Source organism: Melospiza georgiana, chromosome 12, assembly GCF_028018845.1.
Source record: "Melospiza georgiana isolate bMelGeo1 chromosome 12, bMelGeo1.pri, whole genome shotgun sequence".
Taxonomy (NCBI): domain Eukaryota; kingdom Metazoa; phylum Chordata; class Aves; order Passeriformes; family Passerellidae; genus Melospiza; species Melospiza georgiana.
Window position 1 is genome coordinate 839,316 of NC_080441.1, and position 22,414 is coordinate 861,729.

A 22,414-nucleotide genomic window follows, 5' to 3' on the forward strand; every position below is an offset into this window, starting at 1 on the left:
AACAGTAATTAAGACTTTCCCACCTCATGAGTGCATTGTGACTGACTGGGAAGCAGAGGAACAGAGCTGCAGTGGCTGCACTGTGGCTCCAGTGAAGGACAGGGATGTGCTGGCTCTGGGGCTGCTCAGCTCAGACTCAGCTGGGCCTGGCTCTGAGGGGCTCAGGGTCACCCAGCCCTGGGGGAGCAGCCACTGGGGGCTGGGGAGCCCAGCCACAGCTCAGCGACTGCTCCAACAGGCACAAAACAAACCCAGCACGTCCTGACTGAACCTGTGCCTAAGGACCAGCTCACAAATCAAAGTCAGATCATAAAGGTCCCCCTTTAGTCCATGGAATAAACATTTCCTTTGGCTGGGGCAGAGCAAACTCACTACTGCATGCACACCATTAACCTGCTCTCCACACGCTCAGGTGCTCTTTGCACACATCTGCTCAAAAGTTCAAACCACCTGTACCTACCTATGTTCTACAAAAGCAAAACTAAACAACAAAACACAAAATTAAATTATCAGTCTTCCACATTCATTCTCCCTTCTCAAAAATTCAGTAGATACATTATTGTTAAAGATACTGAAAAAGTCTTATCACAAGAACATCCTTAGTGCAAACATGGACATTTAGCTGGGATTTATGGCACGTGTTCCAAAGGTACATACATTAATGTAAACTTCAACACTTGCTAGATACAGGTTTCAGCCCTGGGACGCTTTGGGACCCTAAGTGATTGGTGACAACCCTGAGGTGTCAGTTTGAGCTGACCCAGACCCCACTGAGATCAGGGAGGCTGACTGCAGTGGGCTGGAGTCAGACCCTAAGTGCAAAAAGAGGATCTTTAGTGTTATTGCTTCCTCACGTGGAGTCAGCCAGATGATGCTCTTACAGAACATTACATTCACACAGCTGAAGCAGATAGTTAAGAAAAATCCACCCATAAAATCAATTAAGCAGGACATAAGCTTCTTGGTTTGGTTTTTTTTTCTTTTTGGTTTACCAAAACTCAACTCTTGTTTGCAACTTCAACACTTGTCAGCTAGTATGTAGGCAAAACCTACTTCAACCTGCAGAGGAGATTTCAAGCATCTAAACAAAGTGTCAGGAAACTGTAGAGTACTTCTCTGATGAAACATGATGTATGTCATGGAAAAACAGCAGGAAAATGAATAAAATACCATCACTTCCACAGGCAAACAAAACCAAAGAGCAGAGAATGGCTTCCTTTATGAGCATGAGAAGCTGCTTAGGACCCCGGTCCCACTCAGTGCAGATGAGGCTGTGGAGGTCTGTGAATGTGATGAACAGGACAGGACAGCTCCAACTACTGTGCTATTTCTCTGTAACACTGAGCTGAAAGCTTCCCAAGAGCATCGAAAATGGGATGCTGCTAGTTCACCCTCAGTTCAAGGGGAACTAAACTTCCTGGTGTTACACAGGGCAGCATCTATAAAGTAATGGAGAATGGTGTTAATATTAAAGCATCTGATTCCAAGAAAGACATTGTTCCCTGTAATCATGTAACATTTGTATAACAGAAAAAACCAAATGCATTTCTCCCTAAAAGCTGACCTCCCACTGGCTTCAGTGAGAGCCTTGACTAAGGCAGGACCACAGGGTTTGACTCATTTCCATCACCTATCACTTCATTATCACAGCAAGGCCAGCTGAAATCTTCTCTGGGCTCTTTATGTTGTCAGGCTGGAGATGGTTTCTGGGTTACTAAAGAGCTGCAGGGCGCAGGAGAGACCTGCTTTATGCTTCAAAGGCTAAAAAAGTCAGCATTGCCTCTAAGGGACCCTGTGTGGACACAAGAGCCTGTGGCTGCAGTCACTGAAGGGAGTGAGGGGCAGGGAAGGAGCTGTGCTGCAGCTGCCAGCTGTGGTGGCACTGCAGCCAGAGCGTGGGCACAGCTGGCACCTTCCTGCCAACACGGCACAGCAGCCTGCCAAAGCTGGAGCCACAGGCAGGAATAGCCTGCCACAGGCAGGTCCAGGGTGGCCAGGGGCACAGAGAATCCCCAGGGATTGTCCAGGAGGCACAGGACAATCCCAGTCCAAGGGGCACAGGACATGCAAGCTCAGTCCTTCAGGCACTGCCAGCTGGGGAAACCTCTGCTCAGCTTTATGGCATGGAGAGCAGGCACAGGGGACCCCCTGAGGCTTGGGGGAGAGGATTTGGCAAGCAGGATGTTAAATAAACTAGGAAAGGGTCTGGCACATGGAACAGGAGCCTGTGCCCTGGAAGGAAGAGAGCTCAAAGGGAACCTGGTTCTTGGTGCTGCAGTGCAGCTGAGAGGTGAGACCTTCCTCCTCCTCCTCACTGGCACAGACCTGCCAGTGCTGCCCACTGTGACCCTGGCACACCAAGGGACATGCAGAAATGCTTTCTCTCCTGCTCCAGGGCAGAAGGGAGTTGGGACTGCAGTGCTGGAGCCCCAACCCTCCCTGACATGAGGAGATAATCCTGCATCCCCATGTTAATTCATGGAAAAGCCAAGCCAGTTAACCAGGCAGTGCCTGACCACCTGCAAGGCAGCTGAAACCCCAACACAGGGGTGAGCCTCAGCAGCAGTACATTCTGAGTATTGCTCCTTCTGGGCACAGCTCTCTCCAAATATTCTTCATTTAGAGCTCTGCATGTTACCACCTGCAATACAAAACTGCTCCTTCATCATGCACATTAAAAAATCCACCATGGGTTTGCAGAGCAGAGAGAATAAATCTGTCTGGAAGGAAGCAGCAAGGACTAATCTCAAAACTTACAGCTAGAGGCACAGCAGAAGGAAAACTCATTTCCAAAATGCTCTCCAAGCCAGCCACCTTCCTCCCAGGGAACTCATGGCTCATGTCCAGGCCAAGATTTACAAGAGGACCGTGGATTTGCAAAGCTGGGAAGTGAAGCATTGACCAAATACCCCTCTGCTCACTTAAAATGGACAGCAAAGAGTTCCCTGGAACTTCATGATGATCTGCATTGGCTCAACACTGGAATCATTAGCAGGAGGGGAGAGGAACAGCCAGTGGGCATGCAGCTATCAGCCATCCTGTGGTGGGCCACAGGATAAATCAAGGGGGAAATGTGAAGGTAAGGGAACCATTTATTCTATTCAGCTAAAGGCTTTGCCCTGACAAAAATCCCAAACCCCAGATTTGTGTGAATTCTGCTGTGAAATTCTGTGACTGGACACAGAGTTTTAATTAGGGGAACCTGGAGCTGAGCAGTAACACAGGCCCTGCCTCCACAAATGCCAAAGTGCCTCTGCCCCTAGCCCTGAAGTGACTCCAGCACTCCCCAAGCCCCCGGGGGTCCCACAGTGTTAATCGGGTTTACCCTGCTGGCATGCAAAGCAGCAGCTCAGCACAGGCAGCTCAGGGAGGGATCCGAGGCTGCTCCTGCCCTGCCTGGCTGCCTGATCTCTGCTGGCTGGAGCAAGAGCTCCATCTCCTGCAGCAGCAGCAAAGAGCCCAGCCCAGAGTCACTGCAGGGTGAAGGGACCAGCCCAGGGTAAAGGCAATTGCTGAGTGCAGAAGAACTGCATGAAAATCAATTTTCAGAGTGCAAGTTGCTTGTGGCTGTAAGGACACAGTGCTGGAAAGCTCTAGGAACAGCTCTAGGAAATAGCAGGAGAACATCCCACATCATCCCCCAGCATTTCCTGGTGTGTGCAAGGTCAGAATCGTGCCTTGGGACTGCAAGCACCAGCAGAAACAGCAAAGAGAACAGTTACCTCCACATGGAAAACAGAGCCCCAGTGCTCTCAGAGCCTGGGACACAGCTCTGGGGTACCTGGGCAGGGGTGTGGCACTCATTTCTGTGGTTTCACCCCATGAAATTCCCCTCACTTTGTACTCAGCAACTTTATAAACCAGTGCAGAGCTGGCAGTCTCTAGGTTTTTGGGGACATCACCACTGACAATGCAAACCAGGGTTCAAAGTTTCCCAGCACCTTTTTTGAGACGCATCCTCAGGTGGAAACTCCTGCATAGGACCTGGTGAGATGGGGTAGGTATACATGGAGAGAAGATCAAGAGAGCCACAACTGCAGGGTGCCAGTAAACCCTGAACAGTGGTTAGCAAACTACCCCTTACAGAAAATCAGCAAACCTTCAACCTTGAGATTTGTGTGCCCTGCAACAACGGGGATAAAACATACCTTCCTGCAGAGGAAGGATTTCACTGAAATACACCAAAAAACCATCAAGAGCTGACTGGAATTCTGAGCCTTTCAGATGGCTTCCTTCACCTTCATCAAAAAAACAGATTCTGACAAAAAGAATTTTTAAAATAGAAATCTCCTTTCAAGTTTTGCTTCATACAGTAATAGCTAGTAAATTTTAATTTTTTTTTTCAATGGACTAAGTCTGTGTGGGCTTCCTGAGCTGTTCCACCTCCAGCCCTGGTGTCCCATTTGCTGAGGACAGTGTGGTGATGAGGCAACACATGGAGCAGTGACATGGCAAGGGCAACAGGCTGCTCTTAAGGCATTTTCTTGTGTCATCTCTTATGCTTCCCTGTCTATTGCTATGTACAGTTACAGCTAGAAAATGAGAACTCCAAGCCTTTGGCTGAAACCTGTTTATAACGAACTTTCTCTAGGGTGGATTGACCAGCAGGCAGCAGTGAGGGCAGCGGGGAGGAAGTATTGCCTTAGAGGGCTGGGGTCAGGCCTCGATGTCTTTAGCAGCAGCAGGAGATTTGGCTTAGGTACCTCCTGCTCCACAGGAGGTGTGAGCTACAGCAGGGAGGAGGAAAACAGTCCTGGAATCCCTGGTCAGACTCCGTCTCTTCTCCCCGGTCTTCTACCCAGTGCTCTTGCAATGAAATCTACGTTTTTAAATGCTTGGTTTTAATTTAGTCGTGCCTAAAGTCTCAGAAACATCTTAAACAAACAAACAACCAAAAAAGCTTAATTTACTACTTTTGCAGGCTTTTTGGGATAGCTGCTTGTTTTCCTATTACTCCAGCAGAGGCATAAGCAGCCAGGTTTAGTAGATCAAGTGTAATGCAAATGGCTTAAAAGACCTGGTTTGAGCTAAGGGATATTTCTGCTAGGCGTGCTATCAAATACCTGCAACTTTGGCATTCCGAAACCTGCAGTCCCCGACCACAATCTGCAGACTGTGCACAGGGATCCAGCCTTCTTTCCTTCTGTTGAGGTTCTTCACCAGCCTTGGGATGACAGCAGCATTAGGAACGGAAGCCAACGCACCCAGAGCAGTTTGGTGAGGGCATGCTCCCCACAGCTGGGGTCCAAGCAGCAATTTACCCCAAGCAGGGAAGCATTTTAACAGGGCCTGGCCATGTGCTTAAAGCATTCCTCCCACCTCAATTTAGGAACCTAATTAAAAAAGCCTACACCTCTGTAGACAGGACTCCCTCTCAAGTCATCCTGCCCAAGACCTCCAGAGATGCCAGCTCAGGAAAACTGGCTACTGAAGGAGTCAAGGACAATTATTTTTCTCACTCCTCTGCCATTTAGGCTGGTAGGATGATTTTAGTCAGGGTACTGTAAGTGAATTCAAGCCAAGATTAGGCAGCTGGAAATACTCATGCTCACAAGTGACAACCCTCTGTCTCACTCATGCAGTGAAATTTGTGCTAACAGAAAGCTTGGTGTGAGAAATCTCTGATGGCACTGGCTGGAGCCCCCAGGAGAGGTGAACTTTCAGCAAATGCGAGATGCTTTGCATCTGCTTTGGCTAGCAACAAACTGAATTCTTCAAAGTGCAGTGGGGCTAGATGATCCTTGCAGATCCCCTGCAATTGAAATATTCTATTTTAACCTGTTCTGATTTCCCTTGAAGTGCAGGGGCTGTAGCTCTCAGCCAGGAATCCTGCATGGGCATTGACATCTGTGCATCCTGCACAAACCTGACCCAGGTTCCTGCCAACATCACCCTTCTCACACCCCAAACAGGACTTTGGCACCCTGGGCTCCCTCTGCTGAGACCCTGGGCTGGCTGAGAGCTGCTCAGAACCATCCTGCAAAGGGAAGAGCAGAAGCCTCAGCCAAACTGCTGTAAGCCTCAGGAGGGGCAGGCTGCCTCCAGACCAGGGTGGTCCAGCAGGCCCAGGGGGGCTCCCAGGGGATGCTCCCAGCCCTGAGGGGTTCCCTTGCGAGCCTTTACAGCTTTACACACAACAGAAACAGTCTGCAGCCATCCCCAGTGTAGGGAACACTCCTAGAGCTGACTGAGGGAGGCAAACACCCTGCAGCCACTCACTGGGGCTGTCAACCCCCAGAGGGACACAGCCTGGAGCTGAGCTGGATGGACAGAGGGAAGCACCATCTGAAGTGGGGACAGCATGGCAAGAGAGGCTGTGAAGGTGTTGGGAGAACCCAGGTCAGGCAGAGACCCACGGCCAGGGGAGCCCTGACTCGTTTCCCCAGGCTATGCCAGTGGGGATGGCTCTGGTCTTGGCAGGAGAATGAATTCTCCACTCTCTGGAATGGCCTAGAGCTCAGCCAGGAGCTGCATGATTGTATCACCAGGCAAGTGACATTTGAAGGGACTGCCCTGCAGGCTCTTGCAGATAAGGCAAAGCAATCCTGAAGTACCTACCACTGTCCCTCACCATCTTCATGCAAGAGCTGAATTTCATCCCCGTTTTTCACCAGCAGGTCCTCTGATCCTCTCCTCTTGCAGTCTGCAAGGGCTTTGTATTTTCCTGGAGACTGTGGTAGAGAGAAAAACTTGCATTATTTAGCTGCACTGTGTACCATGCAGCTGTGAGTCTGACTGCTGCAGGGAACGTGGCAGAGCCCTACCAGCTACCTGAATCAGAATTATTCAAGAAACTCTGGCTGAGACATCCTCTCATTGCCCGCACTGAGATATTGAATTTCTGAGGGCCGTGGCCAAGACGCAAGCATTGTCAGTGAGGAGAACAGGCAGAGTGAGCCCCCAGGGTGTCCCATCACCTACCAGCTGGGTGCCCTCCTCCTCCTCGGTGTCCGAGCAGTTGGACAGCTCCTGCTGGCCCGCCCACTCCTCCAGCCCCTCGCAGATCTCCAGGGACTGGGACATTCCCGGCCAGCCTGCAACACACCGGGGCTCAGCCTGGGCCAGCAGCCCCAGGGAGGCCCCGCGGAGGGGGGAAAGGGGCCCTACCTCTGTGGGGTTTGCTCTGGGGGGACAGCAGCACCGGGCTGGTGCGCTCCGAGTCGTTCTCCTCCGAGCTGATGGAGGCTCTCTGCTGCTTCCTGAGGGGGCAAAAGGACAGAATCAGTCCCAGCTTTACCTCCCCAGTGAGCACCAACCCCACGAGGGTTTGTCAAACAGGAGCAGAAGTAACCCTGGTACCTCTCAGTGTATGTTTGAACTCTCAGTGTATGTTTCTGTGAAGATTAAGGACTTAGTGCCCAGTCCCCAATCTTTTTGGGAGGGGAAGGAAGCTGCTGCAGTAGAGCCCTGTCTCTGCTCCGCTCCATCTGCAGAGGGGCTGCAGCTCAGCTGAGCTGCCAGGCTCGAGGATGTCCCTGCAGACCCTGTTCCCAGGCCACTGGCACCCAAGGGGGAGCAGAGGCACAGCCCTGCTGTCCCCTCCCCGGGACAGACAGAGGGCCAGGGCCAGCAGCAGGCCAGGCCAGGCCAGGCCAGGCCTCACCCGTCCCCCAGCTGGGAGGAGAGTGGGAGCTGCTCCCAGCCCAGCCCAGCATGGCCCAGCTCTGCTCTGCTCTGCCCAGCCCAGCCCAGGCCCAGGCCCAGGCCTAGCCTGGCACTCACCTGTCCCCCAGCTGCGAGGAGAGTGGGAGCTGCTCCCAGTCCAGCCCAGCATGGCCCAGCTCTGCTCTGCTCTGCCCAGCCCAGCCCGGCCCAGCACAGCCCAGCCCAGCACTCACCTGTCCCCCAGCTGCGAGGAGAGTGGGAGCTGCTCCCAGCCCAGCCCAGCCCGGCCCAGCCCAGCCCGGCCCAGCCCAGCACGGCCCAGCCCCAGCACTCACCTGTCCCCCAGCTGCGAGGAGAGTGGGAGCTGCTCCGAGCACGAGCCAGGCTGCTGCTTCTCCCCTGCTGCAAGGGCAAACACAGCTTCAATCCAGTTCTCTACTGCAGCTCTCATACCTGGAGCATTGCTTTAAAAATGGGACCTTTGGTACAACCCCACTGGCTTCTGCTCAGAGGAACACAGACCTATGGGCTCTTGCAAAGCACAGAGTTAATGATGATTGAAGTGGCATGTAAGCACAAACCCAACACAGAGCATGCTCCTTAGGACCACGAGATGCTCCCAATTAGGCATCTGGTTTGTATCTTGCTGCATTAAACCTAGGATAACAAATGGGAAATAATGCCCAAGGTAATGACAACCAAAAACTGTACTTCTGTGATTCATTTGCACATCAGCACCCAGTTTTTACTGCTCCAGGTTCTGTTATTTCCCTGCAATGTAAGGCCTCACTCCAGCATTTTGCTACCAGGCTCTAAAAATTAGTTCTCCAGAGAGAACCAGTGGACTTGAAGATCAGCAATGTGCCAACAGGAAAGCTTCTGCTGCAGAATGAAAGCCACAGAGAAATTGAGCAAATGTACCTTTTATAAGCTCTTGCTGCTTGAACAAAATTTTTCTTATTTCATTCAGCCATGCCATCTTCAGATCTACTGTTTGGGCCTGGAAGAAGAGAAAATTGTCTGAATTTTGAATTAAGAGTCATCCATTATAATGTAGGAATAAAACCTTACTTTTCTATGCTGTAATTATCTGAAATTCCCTTTTTCCCCAAAGCTACTACTAAATTTTAAACAGTCTTGATCTTTTAAAATTGATGATTCCCATTAGATCCAGGCAAGGCACAGTGGCAATTGTAGAGCTATCACTACAAGCAGGGAGATCAATGAGACATTTTCTCCCCACAGTTCTGAGGATGTGCAAATACCCAGATTCTGAAGGGACAAACCTGCACCACATACACCTCCTCTCTCCCACTGTACCAGATCTCAAATTTCCGATGGTCTCCTTTCACATTCTCAGTTATCCCAACTGCATTCATCTGCAAACCCAAACAAACAGAAAATTAAACACAGCACAGAGCTCCCTCTTCCCCAGGAATGCAGACTTTGGCAGCAAGTGAAACTGTTTGCACTGAATTTAACATGTTGCATCAATTTCAATTTACGTAGCAACTGGAAGTCATTATCTGTCCCATTCCTCCTGACTTTCTATCAGCTGCATTTTGGATGAGCTTTCCACAACAAATCAATGGACCTTTGGGAACTTCATTTGGGAACCAGTGCAACCAACTGAAGCATCATCTCAGCTGCCTCTTTCTGCACAGAATGTCTCAGATTTGGCAAATGAAGATTTGTAAATACTTGACATGTTATAATAGACATTATTTATCCACACAGATTATTTCTTTCCAAAAGCATGGGTAATTTTTGGGGTGCCCCAAGCCTGGCTTGCAGCTGAATGCTGCTTTACTCATCATCCCCCTCCACCTCTGACAGTTTGGGTGAAACACCAAAGGCCCAAATCCTTCAGGACCTGCACAGTGGGACCCCCCTGAACCAAGCTCAAACCATGATTAGAGACACAAAACTCTTCAGCAACAGGAGAGCTCTGCCCTCCCTCCTGAGCAGGCCATGAAGCTGAAACCTGCTGTAATACCTGACAGCACAGGAACCATCCTCTCCCTCAAAGCAGGCTTTGCTGGCAATTATTCACTGATTAAGGCATGGCCAGAAATAGCTCCAGTATCCCACTTGCATGTTCTGGAGCAGATGTAATAATAAAGGTATCATCTATCATAAATTATTCACGCAGACTGGATCAGACAAATCCCCTATAAACACAAACAAACCCTCAGAAATAACATCTGTTCACCAGAGCTGTTCCTCCTGACAATGTGTGCGTGCTCAGGTCTGAAAGCCCTGGATGATTTACAGCACAGGTGCCACGGACAAACGCTCTGTTCCAACTGTTTCATGGTGCTGCCCCTTTGCAGGGACAGGAGCAGCCCCAGGGAGCAGGAACCAAGCTGCTCCTGACAGCACAGAAACACCGAGGCTGGAACAGACCCCGAGACCATCGAGTCCAGCCACAAACCCAGCCCTGCCGAGGGACACTGACCCTGTCCCCAAGTGCCACCTGCACAGGGCTTTAAACCCCTGCCCTGGGCAGCTGTGCAGTGCTGCCCACTCCTCACAGCCAGGCTGAACACCCTGGCACAGCTTGAGGCCACTGCCCCTTTGAAAGCTGCATGAGGCTCCGTTTTGGTTTTATAAAAACTTAAAATTGATGAAAGCTGTTGGGCAGCCTAGAGCACCTCATCTACAGAGTCACTGCAATTCCCAGTTCTGTGCACCTTGTTTACCTTGGCAATTTATAGAGGCTCCTACAAAACTGCCCAGGCATCGAGACATTAGAAATTTCAGATGATCTACTATGATGATGCCCAGAACAAGTGCCAGGAAGAGACAGATTTAAGGTCTGTTCATCCAGGTTAGTGGATTTTAAAATTCCATTTCCTCCCCCTGGCCAGGATTTACTGTCAGCTGCTGGATCACTGCACACCCCTGTGGGGCACCACAGCCCTCAGCAGCAGAAACCAAACCCCATGTCAGAGATAAACCCCCTGGCTCTGCAGAATTACTGCTCTGCAGTATACATGGCTGTGTAAAACACCCTAAGGTTATAACAAAAATAAAACACAAAAATAAAACCCCTTACTTTCAGAAAGTGCTTAAAGCTGTAAGATGAGGTTTTGTCATATCCATCTCCATGCTCCTCTCTCTTCTTGCAGAAGACCAAGGCTTTCTCATAGAGGAACAGGTGCCTCTGCATGGGCTTGAACCTGGCCAGGTCCTTCATCTTTGTGGGCCCTTTTCGGTGTCCTGCCCAAACACTGAAAGATCCCTGCATCAATACTTTCCCCAGTTCGCTCAGGTCACCCTGGGGAGAGCATGACAGACAAAAGGGAATGAAAAAGAGGTGAATTAAAACGTGAGAGGGCTCTCCAAACAATGCCAGGGCACAGGGCCAGCTCTGCTCCCAGGCACGTCCCTCTCAGAACAGCTCTTCCTGGAAGGACCAGGGGATCTTTGGGATGATGGCCTGGAGCCAGGGGAGCACAGCTCTCATGCAGGGCTGCAGCCAGCCTAGGAGGGCAGGAACTGGAAGAAAGGAACAGAAAACCATGCAGCCCCTAGGGAAGAGCATGTCAAGGGCTCTGGCTGCTTTGGTGGGACAGGGAAGTGAGCTTTGAGCCTGAACTGAGGTACCAGGAGATGGAACTCTCCAGGAGGCCAGGCCTGGGATCAGCAGCTCCCCTGAAACCCCAGGAAATACAACCACTCCAACGGGAAAGGTTCAAACTCAGCCTCAGAGAGGCGTTTGTTAAATGCTGAATGGGAAATGCTACAGAAACAGCCCAGGAGAGTTACCAGGTCAGCCATGAGAACACAGAGGGACACTGGAAAAATACTCTAGAAAACCACAAGGTGGCAAAGTGTGGGCTCAGAATACCCGAAACCCCTGAAATCAGATGCAGACTGACACCTGTGGGGGCTCCTGATCCCAAACCCCTGCACAGGTTCAGCTCTGGGCCAGCTCCCACACTCTGCACACCCCCCGTGCCCCAGAGCATCCCCAGCCCTGTGCCAGGGCTCTCAGTGCCCAGAGCCACTCACATCATAGCCTGTGATTGAAATCTGATGCATGGAGTCATTGACTGACTTCAGCAAATCCAGCATTGCAACCAGAGCTTCTTGAAGCTCCTGAACCCCATCACAGCTCGTGCTGTACTTTAGCAGCTCCTGAAAATAGAAATGGGAGAGCACATGTTTGCACTTGAACAAAGCAGATCTTTCCACCTTGCCCAAAGTTTCCAATGCCCACAAGTGACCTACACTGAGTTTCTTCTTTCACGTCCCTGGAAAAAGGCTCCCTCTAAAGCACAGTCAGTGTCAGGTGTGGACAGGCCAGTGAGGGATGGCCTATTTTTAATGTTTCCTCAAGGATGGAGTCAGCACAGAGCAGCACCACATTCTGACCCCTTTGTGCTGTGTTTTCCTGCTTGGTGAGATATGGCAAATGAGGCTGGGGTTATTCAGATATGGCAAATGAGGCAAATGGGGTTTTCATTAGTGCCAACATGCCCTCAAAGGAGCTTGCAGCAGATCACTGTCTCCAGACTGACAGGCACAAGGAACAGAATTTTATAAAACCCAGAGCCTTCAGGTCAGTAAATGGAGGACAGAATTTTACCACTGAGATGAAATTGGTTTTCATTTCAGATCTCCTGTGCCCACCTACAGCTGCATGTATACTCATTCAAGAGGCTGGAAGGAGGTTCAGAAGCTACCACCCAAGTGTAACTCCTGCCTTCCACAGTGAGAATAACTGCACTGCCAGCCTCAGATGGGAAGAATAAATGCACAAGATTTATTCACAAGAATAAATGCATTAAAGATTACAGGTGCTACCAACATCGATGGAAAAGAGATGCAACAATTTATTTCATTCATCAGAGTCTCACGATCATCTCTGGCTCGGTTTTCTTACAAGTGTTTCTGTAATTCCGCATCTCTGAACAGATTCAAAGAGTCTTTCCCTCCTTAAAAATGGCCTGTTACAAGCACCTGTTCCTTTTTCAGGTATGTGAACATTCTGCACTGAAAGGCACTTCAGGAGAGGCCCAGATAAGCAGTATGTCATCCAAAGCTTGGTGCTGATTTACAGGTCACCTCTAATTGAAAAACAACAAATCTAATCTCTCTGCTGATGGCCTTGAGAAGCAGGACATGGCACACCTTCAGCAAGAGCTGGTACAACCTGGCATAACTGGTACAACCTGGCACACCTTCAGCAGGAGCTGGTACAACCTGGCATACCTTCAGCAAAAGCTGGTACAACCTGGCATAACTGGTACAACCTGGCACACCTTCAGCAGGAGCTGGTACAACCTGGCATAACTGGTACAACCTGGCACACCTTCAGCAGTAACTGGCACAACCTGGCATACCCTGAGCAGGAGCTGGTACAACCTGGCATACCTTCAGCAAGAGCTGGTACAACCTGGCATAACTGGTACAACCTGGCACACCTTCAGCAGAAGCTGGTACAACCTGGCATAACTGGTACAACCTGGCATAACTGGTACAACCTGGCACACCTTCAGCAGGAGCTGGTACAACCTGGCATACCTTCAGCAGGAGCTGGTACAACCTGGCATAACTGGTACAACCTGGCACACCTTCAGCAGTAACTGGCACAACCTGGCATAACTGGTACAACCTGGCATAACTGGTACAACCTGGCACACCTTCAGCAGGAGCTGGTACAACCTGGCACACCTTCAGCAGTAACTGGCACAACCTGGCATACCTTCAGCAAAAGCTGGTACAACCTGGCATAACTGGTACAACCTGGCACACCTTCAGCAGTAACTGGCACAACCTGGCACACCTTCAGCAGTAACTGGCACAAGCTGGCATACCTTCAGCAGCAGCTGGTACTTGGTCAGGCGCTGCACGGGTTTCAGCAGGTAGGAGTCCAGCCCCAGCTTGTGCTCCAGTTTCCTTTGGCATTCCTGCAACACACAAGTCAGACCCAGTCAGTCCTGCACCACCTGTCAGTAGATATTCCAACAGCACAGCTGTGGGGTTTGATGACTCCAAGGGTTTCAGGTCCAAGGGTTGAATGATACCTACAGCTAAAGTAATATTATAATTACATGCAAATTAACCTGTGGATCTGCCCTGTACTCCTGGGGTACGAGAACTACCAACATCTCCTTTTGTGAGCATTTTGTGTGCACTCTGCACACAGCACCAAACACACTGCAGCCCTGTGGGCTGTGAGCAGGCTGTCACACAAGGCAGTGCCCCGGGCGGGTGGAAGAGCAGCTCACCTGGAAGAAGGAGCTCTCAGAGCACTGCCTCCACAGGGACTCGGAGCGGGGCTTGTTCTGGCAGTACTTCTCATACATCTGGAAATCCTCCCTCTGCAAGGCAAGCACGGGGCAGGTCACCTCAGGGGCCAATCCTGCCAGCCAGCACGCAGAGCGTGTGTGCTTTCACCTCTGCTGCCAGCTTTAGTGTCTGCTGTGACAGTGACAGTCTGGGTGAACAAGGCACAGCTGGGGTCACAGCTGGAGCTCTGCCATCTCTGCTGGCCTGACCCCACCAACACAGCTGGGGTGCTGTAGAATGGGACAGCCAGGAGAAAGCCTGGCCTGGGAGTCTGCTCTGAAGGGACAAGGATTCACCCACCCTGTCCAGGAAACAACATCCCACTCTCTCAGGGGCTCCCAGGCAGCTTTCCAGGCTGTGCAGGAAAATCCTGCAAGAGATGGGAGAAGGGACAAGAAGCAGCAGTGAGCAGGGAGAGCTTTGGGTGCTGCAGCACTCCAGAATCAGCCTGGGGGAAGGGAGGAGAGCAGCCCCATACTTGTTGTGGAAGTCGTAGATCTCAGGCATGTTTCCAAAGAGCACATCCTTCCTGTTCCTCAGCACAGGGGGCAGCAGGATCAGCATGGCAGGGTTGTCCATCTCTGCTCTGTAGCCCTGCAATGGGAAAGGGCTCACTCTCAGCTGCCATCTCCCCAAAGGCAGGTGAAAAGGGAACATGAACAGACTGTCAATATGATCTCCCTGTTTCTAAGTGCAATATCCCTTTTATTCCCTGTTTTGGCCGTCAGCAAGAGTTATTTTGGAATAAGGTAGTAATGTCTAAAATGACAGTATGAGAAATCATTGTCTAAAGCAATGTGCTTCATACAGTCACCATTTCACAGTATTGAGACAGGAATCTCCAAGGATAAAACACAAGCTGCTTCCTTTTGTCTCCTAAAGGTAAAGGAAATTAGGGAACACTCAAGAGAAACAGCTTTTTGTATATTTTACAGGCACTGCTGAGGCTAATTACCAGTGCTTTTGTGTACAAACACAAGGGTTCTCCTTCACTGCAGATGAAAAGCTCATCCTGACACCAACTGTTCCTGCAGATGCCTCCAACAAAGAAAACCTAAGGAGCAAACCTGAGCATTTGTGACTGGATTGGGACCTGGCAGCCTGGTGGAAGCTGTCTGTCCCACCTGGGCTCAGTCTGACAGTGCCAGGTGCCCTTTGGTACCAGTGACCAGGGAACAGCAATGGCAACCTGCAGAGCTCACTCACCGTCAGAACTGTGAACAGCTCCTCCACATACACTCTCTCTGTTTCTATAAGCTCATTTATCACATGCCTAAAATGCAAAAAAAATAGAAATGTATTATTTTATGTCTATAAAAGCCCCACAGGTGATGAGTGCAGTTCAAGGAGCCCAAAGCATTGTGTGATCTCATTAATAACCAGGAGGTAAAAGCACAGGAGATGACTCCTGGGTCAGGCTGCAGGAACACAGGGATGGGGCAAGGACTGGGCACAAACAAACATCCTTTAGGGGGTGTGAAGGGGGCGAGTGCTCACCCTTTCAGCACATCCAAGCTGTCCTCACTGTCTGAAATGAAGTACTGCAAGGAATTCCTCTTCTCCTGGTAGTCGTGCATGACCTCGATCTGGGGGGAAAGGGGAAAAGGGGAAAAGGGAAGGGAAAAGGGGAAAGAAAAGGGGAAAAGGGAAGCAGTGGGCAGAGCTCAGAGCTGCAGCAGGGCCTGCAGGGGCAGCAGGAGCCCAGCCCTGCTGCAGCCCTGGGGAAGGATGAAAGGAGCTTCCTTATAAAACCCCATGGCAGCAAACCTCAGAAGGGAATAACATGTAATGGGGAGTCAGAAATTCCCAGAAATTACTCTGCTACACGAATGTGAAATACTGGTAACATAACTCATTAGTGAAGAGGCAGAGAACAGTTCCCACAGGGGAAATATCTGTGCATGGGGATATTTCCTAATACACACCTCTGTTATGTGAGAAATAACTTCAGGGAACAACACACAGGAAATGGGCACCCAGATATTGTCAAATCAGTCAGGCCAGAGCTCAGGTGTTGGACTAACCCAAGTAAACCACAGGCATACAAGAGGGCTTGGGTTTGCTTGAGTTTTTAAAAGGCAAAAGAAAAAAAGAAAATAAAGAGAGCATCTCCAAATCCAAAGTACACTCAATCTTTAGAGCAGTTTCACTTTTCCATAAAACTAACTCAGATCCCATGAATAATTTTTACCTTGCGAGAACTTGGAGTTTTTCTTGAAGTTTTCTTCCCAGGGAGAGAAAGATCAAATGAAAATTTCAAACTGGAATTAAAATCTACACCTTGGATAGAAGAAAGCAGAATTACATAATGTACCTCTATGGTGAAGGAGATTCTGCAGACAGAAACTAATAAGTCAGAAGAAAAATGGGATACAGTTTAAATAATTAGTTAGCTAGGACTAATAGCAAGCTGACAAAATAAAGGGTATTTATCCCAAACAATACTGATTCCACACAGCACATCCCACGGTCATAAAGTACAAATATTTAGGAAAAACAAAATGTTCACTAAGGGAACACAGTAATCAAAACCTAACAAAGTCTCTGGAGCCTGAGCATATGACAACAGCAAAACCAATAAAAGCAAATAAACTCCAAAAAAGAACACCCCCTGCTAGGACACTGCTTTAAAGTCCTTTTGTGAACCTAGGGCAAGATGCTCAGCTGTAATAAACTCTTTGTCCATCTTGCACAAATTTATTGACACTGTCAGTAAATGATTACAAGTTGCAATTGAGCTACAGAGGTGAACTGGAAGCTTAAAAATAAAAGCATCAATCTCTCTGGTGAGCTGTACGACATCATTCAAACAGCCTGTAAGGAAAGGTGGAGGTGCTGGAGGGGCTCTGAGGGCAGACATGGAGCAGCTGGGAGGTGAGCCAGGTGCAGCAGGTGAGCACAGCCCGGCCCAGGTGAGCAGAGCCTGGCTCAGGTGAGCACAGCCCGGCCCAGGTGAGCACAGCCCAGCCCAGGTGAGCACAGCCCGGCTCAGGTGAGCACAGCCCAGGTGAGCACAGCCCAGCCTCAGGTGAGCACAGCCCAGGTGAGCACAGCCCGGCTCAGGTGAGCACAGCCCGGCCCAGGTGAGCACAGCCCGGCCTCAGGTGAGCACAGCCCAGCTCAGGTGAGCACAGCCTGGCTCAGGTGAGCACAGCCCAACTCAGGTGAGCACAGCCGGGCTCAGGTGAGCACAGCCCAACTCAGGTGAGCACAGCCCGGCCCAGGTGAGCACAGCCTGGCCCAGGTGAGCACAGCCCGGCCCAGGTGAGCACAGCCCAGCTCAGGTGAGCACAGCCGGGCTCAGGTGAGCACAGCCCGGCCTCAGGTGAGCACAGCCCAGCTCAGGTGAGCACAGCCCGGCCCAGGTGAGCACAGCCCGGCCTCAGGTGAGCACAGCCCAGGTGAGCACAGCCCAGCTCAGGTGAGCACAGCCCAGGTGAGCACAGCCCAGGTGAGCACAGCCCGGCTCAGGTGAGCACAGCCCAGGTGAGCACAGCCCAGGTGAGCACAGCCCAGGTGAGCACAGCCCAGCTCAGGTGAGCACAGCCCGGCCCAGGTGAGCACAGCCCGGCCCAGGTGAGCACAGCCCGGCCCAGGTGAGCACAGCCCAGGTGAGCACAGCCGGGCTCAGGTGAGCACAGCCCAGCTCAGGTGAGCACAGCCCGGCCCAGGTGAGCACAGCCGGGCTCAGGTGAGCACAGCCCAGCTCAGGTGAGCACAGCCCGGCCCAGGTGAGCACAGCCCGGCCCAGGTGAGCACAGCCCGGCCCAGGTGAGCACAGCCCGGCCTCAGGTGAGCACAGCCCAGGTGAGCACAGCCCGGCCCAGGTGAGCACAGCCCGGCCCAGGTGAGCACAGCCCAACTCAGGTGAGCACAGCCCAGGTGAGCACAGCCCGGCCCAGGTGAGCACAGCCCAGGTGAGCACAGCCCGGCCCAGGTGAGCACAGCCCGGCCCAGGTGAGCACAGCCCAGCTCAGGTGAGCACAGCCCAACTCAGGTGAGCACAGCCCGGCCTTGCAGGTGCCACCTGAGAGCTCTGCCTGCTGCACACAGACCCAAGGTGGAGAGGTGTGCACTACTTACAGCTGTGTTTTCACTGAGTGGGAAGTGGAAATAAACAACAAGGAACCAACTTCACCCTTCACACAGGTATGGGAGCACAAACACCGGGGAGTTCATAAATCACTGATCTGTATTTAACACTCTCCAATAACTCTCTCTGCCAGCAAGGTTTAGCCAGCTTCTCAAAGCCACCCTGAGCCTCACAGCAGAGCTGCCAGCTGGAAATGCATAGGTGCAGGGTGTTTTACCGTGCTTAGGAGAGAACAGGGGTGACTTGGCCCGGGGCGGGGTCTCTGGCCGCGGAGCCACGAGCTGCACGGGCCTCACGTGCTTGTCCAGCAGCCTCCTGAAGCAGCACTGCCTGCTCTCAAACATGCTGCGCACGCTGTCCAGCTTCCCCTGCACGGCCTGCAGCTGGCACTGCGGAGAGACGGGGGAGGCACAGTCAGCACAGCTCACCCTGACCTGCACAGGGCTGCCAGGGTGCCACCGTCAGCACCAGCTCACCCTGACCCACAGCTGACAGCTACAGTCAGCATCAGCTCACCCTGACCTGCACAGGGCTGCCAGGGTGCCACAGTCAGCACAGCTCACCCTGAGCTGGCACAGGGCTGCCAGGGTGCCACCGTCAGCACCGGCTCACCCTGACCTGCACAGGGCTGCCAGGGTGCCACAGTCAGCACGGCTCAGCCTGACCCACAGCTGAGAGCTACAATCAGCATCAGCTCACCCTGACCCATCACCAGCTTCACCTGCACCTGGCACTGCAGAGAGCCAAAAGGGGAGCCACAGCCAGCACCACCTCACCCTGAGCTGGCACAGGGCTGCCAGGGTGCCAGCACTGCCATGCACACCCCAAACCTGCTCCTCACTCCTGGGGAACTGCTTACCTTCAGCTCAGGTGTCAAAACAGACTCAAAATCGTCCTGCAGGGCTTGGGGATCATAGTTCAAGTAGGATGAAGAGCTTTCAAGAAATCTCTCTATGTCCTGGAGAGCTTTCTGGGCGCCTTCTTTAGACTGGCACTTGTCCATCTGCTGGTTGGCGAGCAGGTAGGCACCCTCATCGCAGCACTGCAGGGCCTGGGGACAGCACAGGCAGTGAGATCCCCCAGTGCCCCCACTGGCACGAGGCTCTCGTGAGAATGTCACTGACTGGCTCTGGGGGCAGCCTGCAGCACTCCCAAAGAGCCCAGCACTCACTGGGCCTCCATCAGAAAGCACAAAGGCACGTTTATCCTGTAAGGTGACTGCAGCCCTCAGCAGACCCAGCCAAGCTTTGCCTGGCTAAAATCAGTGGTGCACCTGGCTAAAATCAGTGCTGTGCCTGGCTAAAATCAGTGCTGTACCTGGCTAAAATCAGTGCTGTGCCTGGCTAAAATCAGTGCTGTGCCTGGCCAAAATCAGTGCTGTGCCTGGCCAAAATCAGTGCTGTGCCTGGCCAAAATCAGTGCTGTGCCTGGCCAAAATCAGTGCAGTACCTGGCTAAAATCAGTGCTGTACCTGGCTAAAATCAGTGCAGTACCTGGCCAAAATCAGTGGTGCACCTGGCTAAAATCAGTGCTGTGCCTGGCTAAAATCAGTGCTGTGCCTGGCTAAAATCACTGGTGCACCTGGCCAAAATCAGTGCAGTACCTGGCTAAAATCTGTGCTGTGCCTGGCTAAAATCAGTGCTGTACCTGGCTAAAATCAGTGCTGTACCTGGCTAAAATCAGTGGTGTACCTGGCTAAAATCAGTGGTGCACCTGGCCAAAATCAGTGCTGTGCCTGGCTAAAATCAGTGCTGTACCTGGCTAAAATCAGTGCTGTGCCTGGCTAAAATCAGTGGTGCACCTGGCTAAAATCAGTGGTGTACCTGGCTAAAATCAGTGGTGCACCTGGCTAAAATCAGTGCTGTGCCTGGCCAAAATCAGTGCTGTGCCTGGCTAAAATCAGTGGTGCACCTGCCATAGGGCACTGCTGCACAGCTGACCCCAGGCACCAGCAGGTGCTCATCTCCCCAGCTGGGAAAGCTGAAGTGGGCACTTTGGAGCCTACAGGGAGGCTGGCAGGTTTCTGAGGCTCAGTGCACACCTGAACTGGGGCTCACTGGCACTCACACGCTGAGCTGTGTGTGACACTGGCACTCACACACTGTGGTGTGCACAGGGCTGAGAGGATGCTCCAGCCAAGCACAACAGAGAATTTCCAGTGCTGTGAAAGGACAGGAGACATGGAGAGCAGGACCATGCTGTGCTCCAAGCCAGACCCCAGGCAGCAGCCAGGCCTGCAGGGAGCCCAGGAGAGGCCCCTGTGCTGCAGCTGAGGAACTGTGTCCCACAGATCAGCACAGGGCTGAACTGGAGCACACAGGCAGGAAAAAGGAGCTCCCCAGTTCCCAACACAGGGAAATGGAACAGGGTCAGAATCCTCTGTTTCTCTTAATTGGCCTCAAGCACATTACAGCCGTGTGCCTTCTGGCCTAATTAGCGTGAATTTCCCTAAATGAATATTTGATGCTGATTAAGATATCAAAGAGCGTTGGAGCCACATGACTCCACTTCCATGCTAGCACACAGCAGCTGTGCCTATCTACCAATCTGTCACCTCATTTCACACTCAGCCATGTTCATTCTTAACAAACCCCTCAGAAAAAGGGGCAGGAATTTATGTGAGAGCATCACCTCAGTCACACTGGGCAGGAAAACCTCCAAAGTCAGTGAATTCATGGATGCAGCATGACAGCACCACCAAGAGCAGCAGCTGAGCTTGGTGCTGGGTGGAGATGCCCACGTCTTTCTGCTGCCCTCACAGCAGCAGGTCCCTGTTTGCTGACTCCCAGCCAAGGGGCTCCTCCAGCCTCTGGGGAACACCTCCCTACCATTAACTGCTGCCATTCCAGATGTTTCCAGCCAAGAAGGGAGGCTAAGCCCATGGAGAGGCTACCCAACCCTCTCCTCAGAGCGCCGTGTGTGTGGGCTGTACCTGCTGCAGGCGGGTGTGCAGCTCCAGGGTCCTCTGCAGGTGCAGCTGCTTCCTCTTGCCGTGCTCGGCCAGCAGGTCGCAGTGGTGCCGCAGCTCGTTGCACTGCTGGCAGATCAGGTTCAGCGCGTAGTGGTGGTTGGCAGCCAGCTGGTGCCCGTGCAGGATCACCACCTGAGCCTTCCCTATCAGCTCCTGCAGCAGGGGGAGAGCCCAGGCTGGCACACACGCAGAAACGGTGCCAGAGTGCCCACACTCACACAGAAACGGTGCCAGTGTCCCCACACTCACACAGAAATGGTGCCAGTGTCCCCACACTCACACAGAAATGGTGCCAGAGTGCCCACACTCACACAGAAATGGTGCCAGTGTCCCCACACTCACACAGAAATGGTGCCAGTGTCCCCACACACACACACCAGCGTGCCCTCCCAGCTCACCAGGGTTCAGCCAGGTAGGAGTGTGCCCTTTGTTGATGGAGTCACAAAATTATCCTTTGTCCCCTTGAAAGGAAATAAGCCCACAAGTTTCTCTCCTCTATTAAGTGAAAAGACACCTCATAGGACCTGGGGAACTTCACCTCAAACTTAAGGATAGCTATTTGGACAGGAGCCAAAAAGTCCCAGCTGGGCATTAAGTAGAAAAAGAAGAGGACAAATAAACTAATGGCTTTTGTAAGGTGTTTTACCAGGAGCAGGGACCTCTTGCGCCTGGCTCGGTATTTCTGTTTGCTATTTTGCCTTTACTAAACCTTTTTGTTTCCAACACTGCAACAGAAGCCATCCTGCTGATTTTTATGCCTCCAAGGATAGCTGAGCTATCTGGGTGTGTTATAGGCCTTCCAGAGCTTATTAGACCAGGCTCAAAGAAGTTACTATAACACAGCCACTCTGGGGGATGGCTGCCATCAGGAGTGGCCAGCATGAGTGGCTTGCACAGCACAAAATGGTGCCCACCATCTGGGGAGAAAAACCTTCCTATCCATACAAAGAATGAAGAGAAAACAGTATTTCACCAAAGCAGCAAGGCTGTGAGTGCCTGCTGTCAGTGCATCCCTGCCCTCCAGGAGCCACACCCTGAGCAAACTGCAGCTGACTCCATGCTCCCAAGCATCCCAGTTCTCATCAAAGGCAATTGCAGGAGTTGAGGTTTATCTGGATGCCAAGAACACCGGAGCTTTTCTGCACACCTCAGTCAGTGTGATGGCTCTGGTTTCTCCAGGGCTGGGAGGAACTGGGATGGCTTTCCACTGGGATGGCTTTCCTGCTGCTCCCTGCCTGCCTGGCTTTTTGATCCTCCTCCCTCCCTCCACGAACATTTCTCCCAAATGGCCAGCAAGCCTCAGACCCCGCTCTAGAACTCTTCTGTGCCCAGAGCCCTCAGGATTTCCCTGCTGCCCCTGGCCCAGGTGCCCAGCACATCCCTTTGCAAAGGTCACAGCCTTAGCTGGGCTCCTGTGAATCATTTCTCTTCACTCTTCTTTCCCC

General features: G+C 51.9%; 1 protein-coding gene across 5 annotated transcripts in view; it reads right to left on the reverse strand.

Annotated features, from left to right (window-relative positions):
* Nucleotides 1-238: 238 nt before the first annotated feature.
* Nucleotides 239-22,414, reverse strand: part of MCF2 (MCF.2 cell line derived transforming sequence) — a 50,157-nt gene continuing 27,981 nt past the window's right edge. For 2 of the 5 annotated variants that reach the window (XM_058032459.1, XM_058032464.1), the window contains 20 exons: nt 20,931-21,122; nt 18,858-19,049; nt 18,216-18,387; nt 16,097-16,185; nt 15,403-15,491; nt 15,112-15,178; nt 14,384-14,499; nt 14,206-14,275; nt 13,845-13,937; nt 13,431-13,523; nt 11,623-11,748; nt 10,664-10,885; nt 8,892-8,984; nt 8,527-8,605; nt 7,941-8,007; nt 7,108-7,199; nt 6,922-7,034; nt 6,559-6,671; nt 5,064-5,164; nt 2,212-4,819 (listed from right to left, as the gene is read on the reverse strand). In XM_058032459.1, the coding sequence (XP_057888442.1) occupies nt 4,767-4,819; nt 5,064-5,164; nt 6,559-6,671; nt 6,922-7,034; nt 7,108-7,199; nt 7,941-8,007; nt 8,527-8,605; nt 8,892-8,984; nt 10,664-10,885; nt 11,623-11,748; nt 13,431-13,523; nt 13,845-13,937; nt 14,206-14,275; nt 14,384-14,499; nt 15,112-15,178; nt 15,403-15,491; nt 16,097-16,185; nt 18,216-18,387; nt 18,858-19,049; nt 20,931-21,122 (2,232 nt within the window). In that variant the 3' untranslated portion in view covers nt 2,212-4,766. Of the gene's footprint in view, nt 1,440-2,211; nt 4,820-5,063; nt 5,165-6,558; nt 6,672-6,921; nt 7,035-7,107; nt 7,200-7,940; nt 8,008-8,526; nt 8,606-8,891; nt 8,985-10,663; nt 10,886-11,622; nt 11,749-13,430; nt 13,524-13,844; nt 13,938-14,205; nt 14,276-14,383; nt 14,500-15,111; nt 15,179-15,402; nt 15,492-16,096; nt 16,186-18,215; nt 18,388-18,857; nt 19,050-20,930; nt 21,123-22,414 lie in introns of those variants that run through there. The other 3 variants (XM_058032460.1, XM_058032461.1, XM_058032462.1) reach the window with 3 other exon arrangements.